The 16305-nt window shown below is 47.1% G+C and overlaps 1 protein-coding gene across 4 annotated transcripts in view; it reads left to right on the forward strand.

The window, feature by feature from the left end:
- The window catches only part of myo1b (myosin IB), a 93758-nt gene that overhangs the window by 12756 nt on the left and 64697 nt on the right, over positions 1 to 16305 (forward strand). For all 4 annotated transcript variants that reach the window (XM_088930064.1, XM_088930067.1, XM_088930068.1 and 1 more), the window contains exons 2-3: positions 3999 to 4142; positions 10832 to 10947. In XM_088930064.1, coding sequence (XP_088786190.1) covers positions 4008 to 4142; positions 10832 to 10947 — 251 coding nt within the window. In that variant the 5' untranslated portion in view covers positions 3999 to 4007. The remainder of the gene's footprint in view (positions 1 to 3998; positions 4143 to 10831; positions 10948 to 16305) is intronic.

Raw genomic sequence — 16305 nt, forward strand, 5'->3', positions numbered from 1 at the left:
TGGCTGAGGAGCCAATCCTACAAAGCCACCATTTGTGGGATTATGCCTGAATGCCTGTAAAGGAGAACCCACTTTGTCAAGAATCAAAGTGACACTGAATGGGGAGTCCTCCATTCCTGGGCTGTGATCGTCAGGTGGGCTGGAAGCAGAATGTCCTAATTCTGGGCTTTGGTCTGGTGTCCTCAGTAGGAGTTCCCAGGAGGCACAGACAGTACAGGTGCCCGTCGAACTCTGTGGTCGCAGGTTCGAGTCCGGGGCATGTCGCTTGATGATCGCCACGGTGCTGGGGTGGGATTAGTCAGACAGGGCCCTGTGGGCTGTCGGCACCTCTGGCAGCTTCCATAGTGCCTGCAGTTGTGTGGTAGTGCTGGTGAGGGTTCCTCCAGCCGCTGTGCCTCCTGCTCGGGGCTGGGCTTCCTGTGATGTGTCAGAAGAAAAGTGGGGCAGAGGTGGGAGTGGCGAAAGACCCTGACCACACTTCCAGATTCTCACTTTCATAAGGTTGGGGGATTGTGGCTGTGAGCCTAGAAGTGAGCTCGCAGCGCAGAACTCACCATGTCACCTGGAGGCAGCCAGTTCAAATCCAGACTATGCCATCAGCTTTTGTAGGTAAATGGCAGTTCACAGTGGGGTTTGCAGACAAGTGGAGGACTATAGAGTGCTGAGATCTAGGTGGGATGGGAAGTGATGGGGAATGTCTGGCTAAGGGTCGGGAGGCAATTCTGAGTGATGATAACTAAATCTGTATTTTCCATTCTGAGAGTGCAAATCGACAGAAACTTTTTGTGACTAATGCAGAATCCAACTGTGGGATCCTGAAAGAGAAAGCTAGGTGACCGTGTGGCGTTGATTAGCTTGAGCCCACAAAGGGAAAGCAGGATGATGGCCTACTCTCATTTTTCAACAGATTAGCCAAACCTTTTTTAATCTAGGGCAGCCCTGGGGTCATGACCTCTCCATCCCCAAGTGTTAATTAAACGCCTACCACACATTTTTGTTTTCTGCATTCAGTGCATTTGTTTTTGCAGCTTTAGTTGCAGGGAACATTTATATTTTTATGTGATGCACATTTAAATTCAGTTTAAGATGAAAATGTATGTATAATGCTAAATACCTGGCATGGATAACTGCTGGCGTCTGCTCTGCAGCAATGGATGCAATTTCGTAGCATGGCTTTTCTGTTTATAATATAATCCACAATATTTTTATCCCCAGATAATGATAAAGCACTCTTCTCTATTGGTTCTGACGTGGCACTGTTCTATGCACTTCTTAATGTGGTTATATCACATCCTAGAGAGTAACTACCTTATCTAGGCCACCAGTCTGCTAACCCTGTTGTACAGCAGATAATCACAGTACATTGGGAAGATTGAGCTGGCTTTGGGTTTGGCAGTAATGCCAGACTTGGATCTTTTAGGGGTGGATATATTTCTGGAATATCTGTGATAGAAACTAGACTACAGTTTGGTTTGAAGTAAATGAAATCGAACAGGTTTGTTTGCGCTGTGGTGGCAGTACATCCCGGTGATGAGTGAAACAGGAGCTGTATGGCTGTATGGGCTGTATGAGCTGTATGGTGTATAGGCGCTGTTAAAGTGGAGGGCGTGAGACATTTTATACACCTGTGATTAGCGCCACATTTCAATTTCACATGAATGAATTTCGAAATGGCTTGGCATCACTTCTCGTGCGTCAGCAGGTACACCCGATCTTTTTTTTTCCTTCTGCGGAACCATTTAACCTCTGCTCCACACTTTCGCTCCAGTTTGCGTTTTCCTCTCAAAGGAACGATTTTGTCTGCCTTGAGTTGGAAATTGTGGTGGTTAAATATGGGCCAGGGTTTCCGGGGCCCTCCTCTGGCTGGTGTGTGTGTGTGTGTTGTCTGTGCTTCGGTACCTTCCTCTCCTCAACCCACTGGCGTTTATCTGGGAGCAACAGTTAAAACAGGGAAAAGGCAAGCAGGCCGATACCTCGCTCGACACACACCTGGCCAGTCCAGTTTCCAGGGAGGGGGAAAGGAGCGTGGGCCGGTCCCACCTCGGGCCTGGAATCGGAAATCGCAGCTTCAGTGTGGGAGGCTGTCTTGTGCGAGCCGGCGCTGTCTTTCCTGGAGCTGCTGTGGAAGATTGCCTCTTGAAAGCAGGGCCTATGTTGCCAGCCGTGCAGGTAGTGGGGAGGGTTGGGAGCCGGAGAGTTAAGCTCCTGACCTCCTACCCGTCTCCTGATTTAGCTGCCTTTCAGGTCAGGGCAGGATGGCAGGCGGTGTTGCTATGCGAAAGCATTCAGTTGCTATGCTGCCTCCACACCACGAGCCAACCGCTGCCGTGCAGGAGAGAAGCCTTTTTGTTTTCCAAAAAAAAAAAAGCTGGTAGGAGTTCTTGGTTATCTTAGCGATGCCCTGCTCTGTTCTCTTGCTGTTCTGGTGTGGGAGATGCCCCCCTTGGCGGGGGTGCGGGGTGTGGGGGTTTCACCTCTCGGCCTCCACGGCGAGACGTCCCCGGACAAGTCAGGGGGCTGGCCAGCCCTGAAATTAACGGCGTCAAACTGCGGCGGACGCGAATGGGAGAGGACGCCGCGCGTCTCTGTGATAAAGCCCCGCTCCAGCCCTGCCTGCTGCAGGTTAGCAGGGACAAAGCAAACACCGGTGTGCTTCCAGGAGCTGCAGGCGGCTCTCGCAGTGCAAGCTGAGATCATGCAAAGCCCTGCCCAAAGGAGAGAGAAAATAAATACTTGCAGTTTTTAATCCTGCACAAAGAAAAGCTTTTGTAAAACAGACATTTAACCCCATAGTCAAGCTATAAGGCAAGAATGTCTGTGAGAACTAGAATCTCTTTGTCAGGTTTCCTAATTGCAGTAGCGTATCCGCAGCTCTGTAGGTGCTCGTTAACCAGATATGGGAGTTTTATGACGCCTAACTGGCTAATACGCTTGATAAGAAATCCAGCCCTCCCTGAGTAGTAGTATGTTTTCCCACCAACAGAAGGACACCTGTTAGAAACACAAAAGCACTGTGATTTCTGTGGCTCAGTTACTCCCATTGGCACAGGTAATCTATCCCCCCACCGGACCTTTCAATGCACAATACTGCTCTACTGGGTATTGATGAGCTCCTCCTTCCTGCATCCCTGTCTGGTATCTGTTACAATGTCAACTTTTATAGGGGAGACTGAAGAGCGCTGATTCAGAAATCATCCGCAGTGCTCAGAACAGAGAGACGTGCACGGAGCACTGTGTGATGGAGAGAAGGGGCTGTAGGCCTTGCTCAGTCCCAGACGCTAAACCAGGAGGGTTAGAATTCCGAGGTCATGTGGGGAAGGGGCTGCCGCTCGCTGTGCTGCTGTTTCTGCCTGTTGCTCCGTCACCTGGGACGGAACAGGAGCCATCCTGGTCTGCATCCCACATGGGTTGCCCAGGGTGCACGCCCTCCTCCTCTGATACAGGAGCGAAACGGCACTGGGCCTGCCCCGTATTTCTGTGAAGTGTGCAGCATGGTCATTGATGTTGGTCTCTTAAGTAGCTATGAACGGAGATATTTAGATCATTTCGGAAAAAAAACACCTCAATGATTTTGCTATATCTTGGAGAAATGGTGATGGAATTCTTCTCCATTGCTGGAGTCTCTCTGTCAAAGTTGGCGGTCGGGATAAATAACTCCGTCACAGTGCCCACGGTTTCCAGTTCTGAACAGCAGAGAGTCTCATCAAGCGCACACCAAGGGTTCCCAAACGTGCCTGACCCCTACTTGTGCAAACATCCTGCTGTTGACATTGTTTTCATCTGCGCTTAGAACTAAAACAGCCATTGCAGTCTCAGACAGTTACAAATCCGTTGGTGCTGTCGAATACTAGTTTAGATAATTACAGGTGGTCTCTGTTGCGTTGCGATAAGCAGGTTAATGCCATAGTTGATGGTCTAAGGTCTAACAAGGTAGCTGCATGGTGTGAGTATTGCTTTTCTGCTTTACTTAGTTTTAATTATGTGTTTGGTTGTTTCAGGGGACAAAGATGTCCAAGATGGAGGTGAAGACATCCCTTCTGGACAACATGATAGGAGTGGGGGATATGGTGCTGCTGGAACCACTGACCGAAGAATCCTTCATCGAGAACCTGAAGAAGCGTTTTGACCACAACGAAATTTATGTGAGTTTCTCCTCCTTATTTATTGATCTGCCAGTGTGGAACATCAGAGGTTCAGATCTCCAAAGAACAGAGATGATGCTTTGTACAAAGCACTGCTTCTTCCGCCCGTAAGATTCTTTGCTGTGTAAATCATGCCACCCAAAAGTGTCACCTCTGTGTCATCCATTTATATCATGTGGTCTCATTTAATTTGGGAGTCAATTAGTTGCTATTTGGTAAATCCATGTCTTTTCAGTACAGCTAATACATGACATCAGGAGATCAGGCTGAATTAGTGATGATCAGTTGCTCTGTGTGCCACTTGCATCTTTCTTATTCTTGCTGACTGACCCCCTTTCGGTATGAATATCCTGCTTCCTTGCTTATTTTCCCAATGCTGGCATTTTGTTTTACTGAATAGAATTGTTTTGTCATATCCTAAGTTACATTTTGTTTTCTGTAAGTAAACCCTTTTTATTTATTTTATTTCTGAGTAATATAGAACATTTGCCTAGGGTACCTGCCACAGTGCATTCCCAGCCTTGGCAGTCTTATACTCAGTGTAAAGGTTAAAGGTTAATAAATCGGTATTTTTCCGCACACTGAGCAATTTACTTGTGAACATCTGTCTATATGCAGATGCTGACTAAACGAAAGTCAGTTCGTTGTGATGTCATTCTGGCTTCTCCGTAGGGATCTCCGTGTTAGTGGTTGAACACCTGGCAGTCATGTGTCCATGACTCACCTCTGCTGTGTTCACACCTGCAGTGTGCACCTGCACCTACTGTGTCATCCCTGGCAGAGGATGCCAGTTCTGGGTGGGTCCATTTGTCCTTGCAATGGGTGTCAAGGAAAATGAGGAGCCAGGCCCTCGGGCTGTGAGGGACTGGCCTGGTAGTGCAGTCCAGGATGGTGATGGCCTCTCTACACAGCGCAAACATAGTCCTAGCCAAAACACTGGTATTGTCTCTCATTGGCTTGTGATTCTGCATCCTGGGCTGATCAGCTACATGATTCACAATGATATGGCTGGCAGATTAGTGATATGCTGACTGAGCTGAGTTAGGCGTAGCTCACAACATAAGGGGGAGACACACTGACTGATGTAATGAGCAGCAGAAAGGCCCAGGGCCCACAGTTAGAGCAGTCCTGCCAGACCCTTACTTACAGGTGTCCGTAATGGTCATGCCTGCTGTACAGCAGGGCACAGAGGTGGCGCATTGCTGGCTGACCAAACCCCGTGCCAATGGACACTGACCACTTCAATGTATTCATTCTTCGCATAGTGCAGTTTCTCCCTCCATCAGTCGTCAGAGGGATGAATCCTTCTGTTAAAGTTGCAGCAGCCTCTCCTACAGGCACAGGGTGCATTGTAGGACTACAGCCTAGGAACCTAGGACAGTCAGTGCACACAGACAGTTTAGAGACACCAGTGCACCTGGTCTTTGGAAGGTGGGAAGAAACCAGAGCACCCAGTGAACAGCCAAGTGAACATGTGGAGTGCACTCAAGCTCCACACAGATGGTTCCCCAGGCCGGACTCGAACGCAGGTCCCAAGAGCTCATCGGAAGCTGCACTAGCCACAGTGGCGCTGAACACCGCCCCAACACAGCTGATGACAGGAAACTTTCACATTGCTACATCCTCTTCACAGGTTGCCGCCATTAGTATAATTTACATGAAAGCAATTTGAACCAGTCTGTTCTCACATCTAAGCTCTCGGGCAGGTATGAGGCCCCAGGCAGAGAGGAAGCCACAAAGGGAGATAATCCCTTAACACGCAGCCAGGAATCTTATCCCCTTGGGGAATGTTATCACACCAGGTCATCAGGGACTGTTTACATTGCGTAACACACCAAGCTGTAGTGTCTCTCTGTTCAGCCACAGTGTACCTTGGGGTCCCTTCAGTAAGTAGGGGCTGCCACTGAACTGTGAGCATAAAACATAATTTATAACTGCAACACATTTAGTTATAATCAAAATCTTTGTTTTTTTTATCAGATGTACTGATATTTTATCGAACACAGATGCTGTAGGTCAATTCTCTTAGCTTATTAAGAGTTGTTATCATTAGGGAACAGTTACAGGCTGTGACTCATGCTGTGCACCAGGTTGCAGGGGGTCTCGTCTCGCCCGTTCTCCTCCTGGAGCCTGTTCACTGGCCTGTGAGCCCTTGATGCTGCGTATCATCCCAGCTCATCCCCCCAGATTGTTCAGTGGGGGCTCAAATCTGAGTGCAAGGATCCACAGCATAACTTTCACATTCTCATCTGGCAAGAAAGCCATTGTTGGAAGCAACAGGGGAACTGGCACTGTCCTGCAGGAATGCTGTCATGTCAGGTCCTACCCAGAATCAGAGTTCCCAGGGCCTGATCGGTCCAGATTGTCCAGTCTGCTATCCATCAGTCTCCACAGCTGCTGTTCTGCAGCGACAGTAGAGATTCTCCCGGAGTGCGACATGCTCTTGTACTCCTTGTACGAAGTTGGCTCTGCCCAAAGAGGAAAGGGAGCGACAGGGAATAAAGCCATGAGAAGCAGCTCTGTCTTTCACCCTCACTCTGGTGTCCTGTTGACACTCTTCCCGCACTCTGGAAGCCCTGGAACACGCAGCCCGACTTGTAAGAGAGGTTATACAAGACCTGTTGCGTTGCACTGATTGAAGTGGTAGATAATCTAGCACGCTCATGCGAGACCGGGCCGTTTCTCTGTCTTTGGTAAAGTAGCCTTCATTCCTGCGTCATTCTTCAATAGGAGGCCTCATACCCTCAAGCGCACTGTACCCCAGGTAGCTATTACCTCTGGCTCCAATTAGAAGTGGCTTTAGGCTGCAGTGATTTAGAGAACAGCTATCATTTGGTGTGAAGCAGGAATTTTCTTGTTTTGGGTTCTGTTGTTGAAGATATTATAGCACAGGGACCTGTAAGCAAGAAGGCCGATGGAAATGGAACATATCAGTTGATAAGCGTGACCTGTATTCCATGATGGACTCGTTCCGGTGTGTAAGTGAGGTCAGTGTTGTAAGGCAAATTCAGCCATCCTCGTTGCCAGATGTTGTGTAGACAAAGGCACGACATTAAAGTTCAGGAACTGGGTTGGTTTATTATTCTACACACAGAAACCTTCGCAGGCCAGCACCTAAGATCCGGTCTTCTTATGCGTGCCCTGTACCCGAACACCGCGCAGTAACTGTGGCAAATGCAACATTCACACGTACCAGTCAGGACAGCTGGTACAGAGCTGCTGTGCTCCATCTCTAGGGCTCCTCTTTGCACCGGTGGGGGTGCAGTGGCTCTGTGGCTGGAAGATTGCTGGTTCGTATCCCACGGCCGGCAGAAGAATCCCACTCCGTTGGGCCCCTGAGCAAGGCCCTTCACCCCAACTGCTCCAGGGGCGCCATATAAAGGGCTGACCCTGCGCTCTGACCCCCAAAGCTTCTCTCCCTTGCTGTGTGTCTGATGGAGAGCAAGCTGGGGTTTGCGAAAAGACAAATTCCTAATACAAGAAACTGTATGTGGTCAATAAAGGGATCTTATAGTCAACTTGACAGTGGGAGCCTTTCGATTTCTCCTTGTCTTTTTTTCAGGAATTTTCAGGTGCATTTCTTTTGTCATTTGGGGCCATTAAAACCCATATGACCCAGGTCTAAAGGCTCTGTGTTTGTGTAGGTCTGCTGGGATAATGCCACTCATCCATCTTCGCTTCAGACCCTAAAGGGAGATTTGGTGCTGGAAAAGCTACTTACAGTGGTGGTCAACAGAAAGCGTTTAAAAAAACTGTAAGCAACCATTAGATGAAACAAATTACTTGGGAAAGCATGGCAATTTAATCAGTGTTAAATTAATACTGTGAGTAACCCTGAGAACAGCCAGCTATGCAAGTTACTTAAAGGAAGTTTAAAGGAATATTTGAGTAACATAAAATACTTTTATCCATGCCATAAAAGTTTTATGTTCAATGTAGATGCTTCTTTTTGCAAGACCAAACATTGTCCCCAGTGTTCTGAGAACTTTGCTTGATCAAATACGATAAAGCAGACTTTGGACTGTTTTGTAATTCTGATCGGCACCTTTCAACATGGCCTTGGGGAAAAAATACAGCTCGCCACTGTGTGGCCACTCGCGTGGTTTACTGCCAACACTGCCTTTTCCTCTTCTGGCTCTGCTGCTCATTTGGAAGTGCTGTTAATGTATTGGTCTCTGTAGACCACGACTGCATGCCCAGTAGCACTGATATGAGATGGAAGTGCTGGGTTTCATTGCTGCTGTGGCATTTCTCCTCGTTTGTCTCAAATCTGAAGGGCTTGCATTGCCCCTGAAAAACACTGAGCCCCCGTGCAGGGCCATGTGTCTCCGTTCTGTGGACAGGGGGCAGAGTCTTGCACACATAGATGGTGCATGCAAAGGCTTCCCTGTCTGCCTTTTTGTTTCTGTTTAGGTCCAGCCCTGTCAGCCCAGCTGTGTCTGTATAGAGTTTGCACCACTGGAGTACTCGCAGCGCCGTCATTGCCTGCTCACTGACTGTGGCTGGGCCAACCACTGAGCCTTTGCAGAACCGGCGTTTCACGCAGTCTGTAGCCTGTTGAAAGCAGCACACTTAGGCTGAGACAAATGCTGAGGAGCTTGGAGCATTATTGATAAACCTTGTTCTTGTCCCGAAGGCTTGATGTCCAGTGCCTTAAGGAGTCTTGTGGTCTGGCGTTTATCACAGAGCTGTTCAAGTGTGGATTATGAAATGTTCTGTGATAGAATGTCCAAAAACATGCTGTACCCAGATTTTATTGAACTATGGCTTTAGGGACTGTAGTTCCTCTTTAAAAAGAGCACAGCAGGCACTTCTTTACCAAAAGGGTTAGGGGAATGTGGAAGAAGCTTCCCAGCCATGTTGTTGAAACGGATACCCGGTCTTCTTTCGAGAAACAGCTGGATGAGATCCTTGGATCAATTAACGGCTAACTATCAAATGGACTCCCGATTGTAACGTTTAAGTTCTTCTGCCTGCTCTTTGTAATTGCTGATTTTATGTGAACATATGGCAACACTTACACAGAGACAAAGCAAAAAAGTGAAGTGCGTAATGTTCCTCAGCCTTAGAAAGCACTTAGAAAGCACTTTGGTCTTCACCACATTTGGTCTTTTGGTCTCTTTGGTCAATGTGGAATAGGGCACCTTCCTGATCATTGTATACGAAGTACCTTTTTATTGTTTTTCTCAAGAGCTTTAAGACCATCTGTGATTAAGCAGTAGAGATGGAGTTTCTCTGGGGGGGGCTCGGCTGGGTTCAGCTCATATTTCTGTCGCGGTTTTTACCTCCATTCTCACGTGGTGACCCCTCGGCTCAGGAGCCGGTGTGGCCTGGCTTACCGGAGCTCTGACAAGTCCCATGGTGCGGCTGGAGTTCATCTTCTTCCGGCACGTCGCATGAAGCCGCTGTGAGCCCTGAGGGGACGGAGCCTGGCTCCCGGAGTCGGCTGATCGTGGTGCAGTTCTCGCAGGAGGGCTTTGGAATTCCCAGCATTTTTCTTTTTCTTTCTGTTTGAAATCTCAGAATGCTTTCTGACTGACATGCCCGAACAGTGCCCAGGAATTTCCCCACGTGGTGCCGGGCGATCCCTGCTTCATTCAAATCGGGTTTCTGCCGGGCTGAGGCAGCAAGCCGTCCCTCCCCTGTCTGCAGGGGATCAGTCAGTGAAGCGAGCTACTGAGCGTCGTGCACTCGAAAGTTTCGCCGTGTGTCAGCCCGGTGTAATTGTGCTCTGTGTGGCATTGTTTCACTCTGTGCAAGGCAGAAATAGGGCTAGCAGAACAATTCAAGTTTTGAAGCCATTCGTGCTGGGAGCAGGCAGCTCCCGTGCTCGTAGAGGGTACTGAGGACTCGTTCTTGCAACCCCTTGACTCGTGTCCCAGTGCAAACAGCTGGATAACAGGCCCTGAAACTGCCTTCCACAGTGTTCTCCTGATGCAGTTTACAAATATACTGTCATCTCAACCCAGCTCTGCCCTGCAGTGCTCTTACCATGATTTTGCTTTGCTTTAGCATACTATGGGCTAGTGCAACAATAATGGGTAAGTCTCCGGTCTCGTGACTAACAGGTTGGGGGTTCAGTCCTCTCCTCTTGAGTGAGGTACTTTACCAAGCTGCTCCCAGTTTTATAAGTGAGGACTAGCATTGCGGGGGGGTGGTGATTTCTGTGATGGACTGGTGTGCTGTCCGAAGGGGAGGGGGGGAGTCATGTGTTCTGTAGTGCAGTTAACACCACAGAAACCAGGAGGAGCTCTGGTCTGATGAAGCATTATATGGAAGTTACCTTGCCTCAGCTTTCACCAAGGCTTTATCTCTGTGGAGATAAGAACAGAGAAGAGAGATAGCTCACTAGCGATAAGAATTGTATACATACCAGTTCATCAGATTTCTGTTTTACAGGCTGGTGGGAAGACATTTATGGTTTACCTCTGCACAGGGAAATCTCTTGCTACTGTGGTGAAGGTCATTGTTAGGCAATCTCTGCAGTCTCACACCTGTTGAGAACCCCCCAAAAAACTTTAAGTATTTTGTGTAAAACCCTTGATTTAAACCATGTCAAAATGCTACATGCCAGCATTTCCATCTTAAGCTTTGGGTTCAGGCGGGTATCCATCCTATGTTAGGCCCTGTGCTGAGCCCCTTGATTGTCCTGTGTCTGACCATGTCCTCTGTGTCTGTCTCCTGTCCAGACCTACATCGGCAGCGTGGTGATCTCCCTCAACCCTTACCGGTCTCTGCCCATCTACACAGCGGACAAGGTGGAGGAGTATCGCAACAGGAACTTCTACGAGCTCAGTCCACACATGTGAGTGAGAAGCGCACTCTTTCTTATTAGAACAGTCATCTTTAATATTATTTGGAGGGTTGTTTTGATCACAGAGGTGGCTTGGCTTTAAGAACAAAAGAGAATGGGGGGATATTCTCCAGTCACAGCTGTTTTATCATTTTTCAGGACAGCGTGCTACACGTTAGATCAGTTTCACCCTTGAGGTACCGGCAGGGTGCTGTAGTTATCGGTGTTTGACCACCCCTTCACATAGCTGGTGGTCTGCAGTCAGGAGGGTTAGTCTGACTCAGGGCAGAAACACAAGAAGGCTTTCACATGAGGAGCTGGCGCGTCCTAAGGAACTATGCCGTTGCTCTCCTGACGGAACATACTGATCTCCGAGGCGAACTTGTTAACATCCCACAGGACTGAACTGCATTCATGTATTGGCTGCCTTTAAAAACAAAAAGGATCCATGCCTTCTTGATCAGCTCTTGCCAGTAGCTGACCGGTTGAAATTTCAAAGGACTTCAGGATATTTCAAAAACAAACCCGTGAAACACAGAGCCTTGTGTATTTTACACCAGCGCTTCTCAAATTCCACTATACTGCAGTCTCTCCCAGCAGCCTATGTCCGGGGGCTAATTTATCTTCCACCTTCCCCTTTGTCTGCTAGTTTAATGATCGTACACTTAAATCACACAAAGCTTTTACTTTGATTTTATTTACTTTTGTTACTTTTCAACTTATCATGCAAGAGGTGCCTCTGTCCGAGACGAAGCTCTGCTGGAGCTTGCTGGTCCCCATTTACAGGCGTGTGTAACAGCGAGTTCTGCAGTCGTGACGCCTGGAGGCCCAGGAGGACAGATGTGTCCAGCTGTTTGCTTTGGCTGGCTGCGAGGAAGAGGATGTTAGTGTTTTGCCTCTATTATGTTTTTATTGGTGAGTCCGTGTGTTAGTAGGGAGGTCGTGCCTAGGGAGGGGAATGCCTGTCGCCTTGTTGCAGGGGATGCGAATCTCATCTCAAATGCTGCCATCCGTCTGAAAGAAAGCTGGAGGATTTCTTTCCTCTGCGCTTCCTATTGAATTTCTCCAGCAGCTGCTTCTGTAATCAGCCGCAGGAACAGGGGACGCACTGAGACAAGACTTTGAAAGGCCAGTTCTCCAAGGCCCCGCTCACCCGTTATTGTAATTAGCACATCATTTGTTCGGTAAACATCGTGACGGGATCACAGGCTGTGCAGGCAGGTCAGCAGCCGGCGATGGGATGCATCAGCGAGGAGGCTGAAGGAATCCACCGGCAATGTGTTCACACTGAAGTTACATCATTTAAAAAAAACCAGGGGTGTGTCTGTTTTCATGGGAGTTAGAGAAAGGCATGCTATTTTTTTGTTATGGCAACATTTTTGTAGTTCATTTGAACCCAGTTTTGTGTAGCATCTGCTGATGCATGTTTATATGTTCTATAGTTTTTTTTCTTCTGTAAATGGCCCAATGTCAGCCAACTTGCAGCTTGCTGGCTCGTGGCTGGCACAGACGTTTGCTATGAGGGGCATCACAGGGTGGTTTCATCTTCCAGTGAATGTGTTAGTCAGCGAAGGCAAATGAAATGTTTAACATAGGCTAGGAGGGCAGAGTGATTAAACATGTTTAATTAGGGCCTTCAATTACACTGGGGTAACAGTAAACATCAATTCCGGCTGGTATTTGTTAAACGGGCTATAAATTGATTTCATCTGCGTCTGGTGTCATCTGGAAGGAGGATGTGGCCTGAGTACGACTGTTTGTACTGAAGTGGTGAGTCTCTGAAAGGCTGTGACTCCTCTGCTGACTAGGCCCTGTATTAGCCTTTACAGCGTGGATGATGGCTCTCTTGATGTGCCCAAGAGTTTTCATAGTAATCAGGATTTCATTATCTATTGTTTGATCTATCCACATAAGATACATTTTTTAAAAAAAACATGTGCTAAGTCTAAAAAGAAACCTGTCCCTTACACTTTCAGCAAATTCCCATAGCGATCAGGAAAATGATGCAGGCAGGTGAACTGATGTTTTATTGAACACACATGATGTTAGTATAATATTTATAAAATTCTGTTGATTAGCATGTGTCACCAGTAGGGGGGGGGGGTCTACTCTGAAAGAGTGTGACGTTGTACAGTTCTTCGCCTGTGGCTCATGTTTGCACCAGGTTGCCGATGCCTATACGTCACCTCGATCCTTATGTCACTCGTCTCTGAGCCCTAGATGCCACATGTCATCCCAACTCATCACACAAATGTTCGATGGGCCTCAAGTCTGGCTAAGCAGGACATTCACAGTATACCTATGCCATTCATCTTGCTAGAAAGCTACAGTCAGAACGAGGACATGTGCTGTCCTGATAGCATGTTGTCTCATCAGGAAGGACAGCAAGTAAGGTCTGAGGACTCGATCAGGGTAACCATACATTCAAGTTGCCTTGAGTCGGCGGTTCACCATGTGGCTTCACGTTAGGATGGACTGTTTTTAGAGTTTGATCTCGAGGGATGGAATCATAGTAAATCAATATTGTAAGTTATAGATAAAAGTTCACTAAGATTACTAAGGATGCAGCAATTCAAGATTAACATGGCATGGTGCATCGCAACCAATGGTCAACCCTGCTTGCAAACATTAAATCGTTGTTGTAAAGAGAGTGTTTGATGCAAAGTTAAAGCTAGACTTCATTAACTGAAGAAGCTCCATATTTAAACTCATTAAACCAGTAAAACAGAACCCACTGTCTCTCTGTGATTTTCAGTGGGATTTCAGTGCTGTGAGCTCTGTTCATTTCAGTCTCTGCAGGTGTGATTTTTAATCTGCATGTGGTCTGTGGTTGTGCTGCATGTTTTCCATTGGTAATTCTTTCAACATCTACCGTGTGCCCATTGGTATGAATGGAATGCATTGATCAGTGTTTGGTAAGAAAATTTATAGATAATCCAAGGTGTACTCTGGGTAGATTTTTCTCTTAAAACCTGATCCTTCATCAGCTTTGATGGAATTCGTGCAATTCATAAGCAAGGAAAAGAACCTTATCAGTGCTTTACCATTAGGTGAAGCAATTTCATTTGACAATTACAAAGTGTTTTTTGTCCACACAAGCTTTCTTATTCTTTTTTTAAAAAGGAAAAAATGGGACACCAGCAAAGGCAGCAGCCTGGCGGTGCCAGAGGACAAAAATATTAATTTAAGTGGAATGCCTATATAGGACTGCAAAGAAGATGTGGTTCTTTGCTCTTAAAGTATATTTGGAATTTATTGCAACGTCTCCTAATCTCTTCTCAGAGCCGATGCAGGGTGATCTTTTAAAGAGACCTAGGAGATTACCAGACTGAGGGTATCCCACTATATATTAGTATATTTTGCATTTGTAAACCATTTGCAGTGCTGTCATGTCACAGTTTGGATTTTTATGATAGTACGAATTTCTTGAATTTCCTTCAAGGAAGCAGTTCTGTGTTCAAAGATTAACTTGGGATGCAAAGGTAGCTGTAAATGTCCCATAGAGCAGCTGAAGATAAGGGCAATAAATAACATGGAAACGGTGGTTTTGTAACAGGATTGTACAAGTTTGCTTCACTGACTCACTTGCTTAAAATTGCAGTGTCATTTCAAAAGCACTTAAAACCTACATCAGCCCTAAGACCTAAGCTTGAACTCTCCAAAGACCCGATATATGTTCAGGCTCACTGGTGTCTCTGTTGTGGCTTAGCCAAGTTTATTTTGAAGCATGAAACACTCGCAAAAGGCGATTACATTATATTTTACAAATCCATGCCATTTCTTTAGTGCACTGTGTCTGTCATTAATGCATAAATCAGAGTGCGCTGCATTGTTTTAGCAGAGATAGTGGCAGCACCAGCTTGAATCTTTTCTTTTCGGAACGTGCCGGTTTCAAAGATGCTGAATGGTGGAGGATTTCCATTATAAAAGGAGCAGGAATTATGCCACCCCTTGTCTCGCACACATCTTTTACAGCACTGAAGAGCAGCGGTCTCTGGGCTATTGACCCCCCAGTGTGTGGGCAGATGTAGATATTTTTCTGATTTGTATTCGTGTTCAGTGTAGCCCCGTTTTATGGTGTCATATTGAACCTTGCTAATTTGTCTTCTGATCAGAGAGCTCAGCAGAAGGATGGGTATCTTTACAGGAGAAGAGAGGCGCAACCACATACTTCCGATTAAAGTGCAGTTAGAGCTCTGCATCTCCACTGGATCTCACAGTAGCCGAGCACATCCATTGCCCTCTGAGTTCGAGATGTTTTTGTCATTATTGACCCAGAAGAATTTGAAAGATCGCAGTTGTGACTATTGTAAACCACACACATCACTGTTCTGTTGAAAAGAATACTGTCGAATTTCTTGTGCGTCGGCTGACAAAAATAGCAGTTAGGCCTTTTCTTTGTGAAGTGAAAAGCAGCCAGGGCCTTGTTTCGCAGTGAAGAGTTTTTTTTTGTTCGTATCTGGGGCAAAAGCGATCGGCCCAAGGCAGGCTGGAGGGGGTGACCCATGACGCGACGGGACCTCCAGGCTGGGAGAGGGCTGGTGGCCTGGGAGCTGGACGGCCGCACTAACAGGACAGTGGCACGGCCACAGCCGCAGTGTCAGCCGTGGCGCCCCTCTGAAGATCCAGCCCTCTGCTCCCCAAGAGGTGGCTGTCACCTGTGGCACAGTGGGACTTCAGGGCTAAGGGCCAGATTGCTTTTTTTCTGTAAATCTAAATTTCAACCTGAATGTGGAAGTTCACACGCACTTGAATTGTCTTCAGTTTAACTGTATTTCTAGGAGTGGTGTCTTGGATACACAGGACTCAAAAGCCAGGTGAGAGCTGTATTCTATACCGTCAGGTAGCCTAGAATTTCTGCTGGGTTTGCCGTTGCACACAGGCAATTTTCAACCTCTTCGTATTATATCTGAAGTGTTTGTTTTCCTGTTCTTCCGTGGATCTGTGCAGTAACTTGTGTAGCATTAATGATGTCAAAATGCATAAATATTATCGCGGAAAGCTTTTCAGCCTTGCCTGCAAGCTTTTCTGTTGTGCATGCTGGTGATGTTGTGCGCTTCTCTTCCCTTTGCAAAGACAGCTCACTGCAGGCTTTCTAGGCTCATGTATCTGAGGGACGTTCGCAGCTGTAGGCTGTTCAGTCTTGACTCTGCACTGCTGAGTTGCACTGCTAAACAGCCTATGCAACAAAACAGTCGATCGCTTTGCTGCAGTTGTTTATTAGGATATACACAGGTTGCGCAGTTGTTAGCTAGGTGATCATTGTTTTTGATGATGGGACATCTGAGTGTCCCACATTTACACAATAAACCCAAACATCATCAGCCACAGCTGTGCAGCGTGTTAGATTTACGAGTGTGACGTAACAGC

Source organism: Atractosteus spatula, chromosome 13 (assembly GCF_055471065.1).
Source record: "Atractosteus spatula isolate fAtrSpa1 chromosome 13, fAtrSpa1.hap1, whole genome shotgun sequence".
Taxonomy (NCBI): Eukaryota; Metazoa; Chordata; class Actinopteri; order Semionotiformes; family Lepisosteidae; genus Atractosteus; species Atractosteus spatula.